This window comes from Wickerhamomyces ciferrii, contig 00190, assembly GCF_000313485.1.
Source record: "Wickerhamomyces ciferrii WGS project CAIF00000000 data, strain NRRL Y-1031 F-60-10, contig 00190, whole genome shotgun sequence".
Taxonomy (NCBI): Eukaryota; Fungi; Ascomycota; class Saccharomycetes; order Phaffomycetales; family Wickerhamomycetaceae; genus Hansenula; species Hansenula ciferrii.
The window spans coordinates 1,397-6,502 of NW_011887550.1; the positions used below are offsets into that span (position 1 = coordinate 1,397).

General features: G+C 32.8%; 2 protein-coding genes across 2 annotated transcripts; both read left to right on the forward strand.

Moving 5' to 3' along the window:
• Nucleotides 1–1,527: 1,527 nt before the first annotated feature.
• Nucleotides 1,528–2,910, forward strand: ISR1 (putative protein kinase ISR1; the record flags this gene model as incomplete). The annotated part of the gene is made up of 1 exon (XM_011274515.1): nt 1,528–2,910. One exon carries the CDS (start codon nt 1,528–1,530, stop codon nt 2,908–2,910), a length of 1,383 nt encoding a protein of 460 aa, XP_011272817.1.
• A 1,464-nt stretch (nt 2,911–4,374) lies between these two features.
• Nucleotides 4,375–4,875, forward strand: BN7_4908 (60S ribosomal protein uL5; the record flags this gene model as incomplete). The annotated part of the gene is made up of 1 exon (XM_011274516.1): nt 4,375–4,875. The coding sequence occupies one exon, from the start codon at nt 4,375–4,377 to the stop codon at nt 4,873–4,875; it is 501 nt and encodes a 166-aa protein (XP_011272818.1).
• Nucleotides 4,876–5,106: the final 231 nt, after the last annotated feature.

A 5,106-nucleotide genomic window follows, 5' to 3' on the forward strand; every position in this document is an offset into this window, starting at 1 on the left:
AATTAGGATACACAGCTCATGGTAATAACTGTTCTTTGCAACCCTGAAGTTTGAACCCTAAATCTTGATTTGATGAGTTGGTAATGTTTATAGAACTTTATCCCTAGGGATTCATCATTCTATAGTTTGGTTTCGGTGATCTAAGCAGGAAACAGCACAACAGCAGCGCAGATAGCTAGGCAGAAGAGCCGTTTAAACTTGGAGCCATCCACCTACAGACTGCTGCTTCCGTCTAGATTTACGCTGCCTGGGGCCCGTACGTTTTGGATCGCGGAGAGAGGCCTCAGGCTAAGCTCACTGCAACCTATAAGGAATTCTAACTTCTATAGCTTACACAACAGGTAGCACAAACTTGAAGTTGAAACCATGTTCCAACACCCGAAACATCTAACCAATGTTTAAAAAAAGTTGATTGATCTTTAGATTTTAGTTTAGATTTGAATTTTGAACATGTATACATGTATATCTCGATCTTTAACAAAAGGAGCTTGACCTATTTCCCAATTGGTTTTTTACAAATCACTTTCAGCATTTTAGCTGCACCTTTTGCATATACTACTCAGCGGACGCTGGTGATGGGAACTTGGAAGTGTGTCGCTATGCGCGCTAAGCGTAACTTTCTCCCTAATTCAACCATTCAACCTGCAATTCAAGCAAAATGGCCCTATCACACAGTAGGCAAAAAAAATCAAATCAACAAACACAAAGTTTAAAGCAAAACATACGGACTGAAGTAACTACTTACTACTTAGGCTATAGTATTTAGTTCTTACTTGATGATACTGAAAGACATGCATCACAAATTGCACACCAAGTTAATACCTTGGTTTAACTTCAGTCTTCAACTTGTAAAATGGGATTGAAATTTGAATCATGTTGCGTAGCTCTAGAGAACTCTATAAACCCGCCGGAAAAGTTTAACCCCAACAAAATGAAAGCTCTAAACTGGCCCGACTCGAGTCCCGACTCCCAATCCAGCAAAACAGAGACATCCAATACCTTGTAAGACAGTCTTATATTAGCAAAGCCTATGTAAAGTTGCAAGCAGTGGAGCTTACTCTTGTTTAGACTCCAGAGTCCAGAGCATTTCTGTTTAGCTTATATCTGCCTAGCTAGATTTTGGCTCTCCCTGGCTTTCTTTTTACGGCAAACGCAGTCAAGCATAATTCGCGACATGTGCGTAGAAAGCGGATTTACAGCCTGCGAAAATCAACCACAAACCACAAAATCCAAAGTTCAAAGATAACAAAACAAAAAGTAGTAAAGTTTCCCAAATGACTCTTCTTTATCTATTTTAATCAACATATATCAAACACACAGAATCCCTCAAATCCCATAATTTTTATTGACCATATACAACAACTGCTATCCATATTGCTTCACCATTGGGAATTATCTACTTTAACTGTTCATTTTATTCGGGTTGCCAAGGTAATAAAAGGGTATAAGGTGTAAGGTATTAGACTATTATTGAGGTTTAGGTTTTAGCTGCTGTTGTTAAAAGGGAAAATTCATAATATAGGAAAGATGTTTAGGACGCCTCCGTTAAAGTCAAGTAATCAGTTTGAAACACCAGCTAAACAAGTGATCAGTTCTAGTGTTGGTGATTCTGAAGTGATCGATGGTGATTATCATAAAGTCCACATCAATACTGAATATAATCAAAATAAATCATATTTACCAACTCCTAAAACTCCAATAACTCCACACGATACTTCTTTATCAAGATCAGCATCAACAGCTTCAAAGAAGAGATCATTAAGCATCAATACATCGAATGATTTCCAATATTTTAAAAACAATCAAAATTACCCAATGACTACGACATCTCCATTATCTTCACCAGTTAGCATATTTTCAAATGAATCATCAGTTTTATCAGCAACATCACCTCATTTAGTGAGTGATTCTACAAGTCCACATCTTAAATATTTACCTAGTTCAAGTCTATATTCAGATTCAGAAATTGCCCATGAATTGGAAGATTTTATAATTGATCCAAGTTTTAAATTTTTAGTTGCTAATGATCAAATTATTGGTAAAGGTTCATTTTCAACAGTATTAAAATCAAAGTTCAACAATAAAGATTACGCTATAAAGATACCCTCAAAATTGAAAAGTTGTAAACCAATTTATAAAGAAGCATTAAATTATAAGATCATAACAAGTTATTTACAACTACATGAATTTTCATTAGATGAGTTTCCAATATTGAATGTTTTCGGATTGACTTATCTTACAAGAGCTGATTATCATAGAATAAGACTAAATGAAAATTTACCTTGTTTGGTGTCTTCGTGTTTATCATCAAATTTGGAAGTTTTAATCAAAGACAGCTTCCAAAATAAACAAAATAAAGAATGTTTACATATTGGAAATGATTTATGGTGGAAATTAGCTAAACAATTAATTATGGGGTTAATCGCATTTAAAGATTGTGACATGTTACACCTTGATTTGAAAACTTCTAATATTCTTTTTGATTCAGAATCTGAAAATTTCAAAATTGCTGATTTAACAAGTGCAGGTTTATTTGATGATGTTGTTAAAGAATTCCACGAAAGATTAAATTCTGGGTTTTCAATGGATTATACATTACAATATGCAGCACCAGAAATCTTGAACAAACCAAAAGACCCTCCAAACTATCAAACTGATCTTTATTCAATTGGATTGATTTTATTAACAGCTGCCATTGGTGATGAACCTTATTCACAAGTTTTAAGTGAAAGTCGTTCCAACTTCATTTATTTAACTGAATGTATCAAAAAAAATAAAGTTATTGATATAATAACTGGTGAACAATGGGAAATATTACGCTCAAATCCATTGGCTTATAAATTAATCAAATCTATTTTAATTGATAGAGTGGATCTTCAAGAAGTTGTTGGATTTTTGAGTGAAGTATAAATCGTCACTTTTATTTGATTCTTGTTACAAGATATTCAACTCATCTTATTATACCCAACTCCATAGGCAGATATATTTGCCTTTCATGATCAACCATTTACTTGTATTATAATTATTATCATACTGCATATCATATACAACAAATCCAAAAAACAAACAAAGAACATTGCACAATCAATTGCTATTTATTACAAACGACATATTTGAATTCAATCGCTCAATTTATGAACTTATGAACTTTCTATACACTGAAATTGTTATATTCATACCGTTAATTTCCATTCGCTAATTTTGTATAATTATACCCCTTTATCTATAATGAATGTCCTTTAAGAACCACATAAATATCCGTAATATTCGACCTAGAAATTCTAGTTAATATTGTAGATCTTATAAGCTGTTGATAAGGTCATTATAACCATTGATCACACGTTTTGTCAATCGATAAGCTGGTTCTTTTCCTTTTACCACTCGTACGAAATTCATGATAGATATGGTTATCGTATATTATCTAAACCTTATCAGTGAAACAAAAATGGTGGTGTTCTGATGTTCACCAAATATGGAAGAGCAGTCACAGTCACACAAAAAATCAGAGGAATCTGCCAAAACCGAACGGTGATTTAAAGGGACTCTGCATTCGCGCAGAACAACACAAACAATTTAGTGAAGAAGACGCAGCGAGGGAGTTTAGGCTCAGCTCTTTGGAACTCCCAGCGTAAAGCTAGACAGGAAATTCGTAGGTGCTCAAGTTTACACAGGCATTTTGTATTTGCTCGGGTCTCATACTTACACAGATTGGGAGAATTAAGCAGAACATTGTGGACAGAACTCCCAACGCTTCTGCCTAAATTCTCTGTAAATAAATTTAAATCTTCAGCGGGAAGAAAGTGTGTCAATAACGAAAAGTTCGTTTTTACTCTAGAGGACTCTGACAAAATTTCAATTAATCAAAAGTTGAAAAGTACAAAATTTCTATAGTGAATTGGTTTTATATTTACATATTAACAAACCAAAGCATCAGTTCAAAATGGTATGTTCAGAAGGACACGGAACGATAGAGGAATAAGAAGATTCATTTGGAATGAAAGGGAACTATTGAATATATTATACACAAGCCATGTTGTTTTCATTATCCATGTTATGAAGTTATCAAATGAAAGAATTTAATTACAAAAGGAAGGAGGACCAATACGTAGAGAGACATACAATAATAACTATTGAAAGTAATAGATTCATTATGAAGTATTTATAAGTGCCCAGAGTATACCAATATTTCTAGTTCAAACACAACATATTTTTATCATACAAGTGCAAGATCTAAAATTTTACAAAGAGAATTAATAAAGTTCACCTATACCAGTTTCAAATAATCTTATATCCTCTTTTCATTCATTATTAATGGCTTTAATCAACAGGATACTAACATATATTTTCTTTTAGTCTGCCAAAGCTCAAAATCCTATGAGAGAATTGAAAATCGAAAAGCTTGTTCTCAACATTTCTGTTGGTGAATCAGGTGATAGATTAACCAGAGCTTCAAAAGTTTTAGAACAATTATCTGGTCAAACCCCAGTTCAATCAAAAGCTAGATACACTGTCCGTACTTTCGGTATCAGAAGAAATGAAAAAATTGCTGTCCACGTTACTGTCAGAGGTCCAAAAGCTGAAGAAATTTTAGAAAGAGGTTTAAAAGTTAAAGAATATCAATTAAGAAACAAAAACTTCTCTGAAACTGGTAACTTTGGTTTCGGTGTTGATGAACATATTGATTTAGGTATCAAATATGATCCAGCTATCGGTATTTACGGTATGGATTTCTACGTTGTTATGGGTAGACCAGGTAACAGAATCTCAAGAAGAAAACACAAAAACGCTGTTGTTGGTAACGCTCACAGAACTACTAAAGAAGACTCTGTCCAATGGTTCAAACAAAAATACGATGCTGAAGTTTTAAACAAATAGGTTTATTAAAGCTTTTGTTATAATTTGTAAAAAAGTAAAATAAAGGTTTGTTATTAATGTATTATCTATTTTTTATTGTACTTGTAATCAAATTTCAAATTTTAAATTCATAAAAAAAATATAAATAAATATAAACATTAAAGGTTAATATTCATATACTTTGTAATTGATACTATACAACTGCTGTTATAACAAGTCATTACAGTGTAAAATTGTCGCGAATTTTTCAGA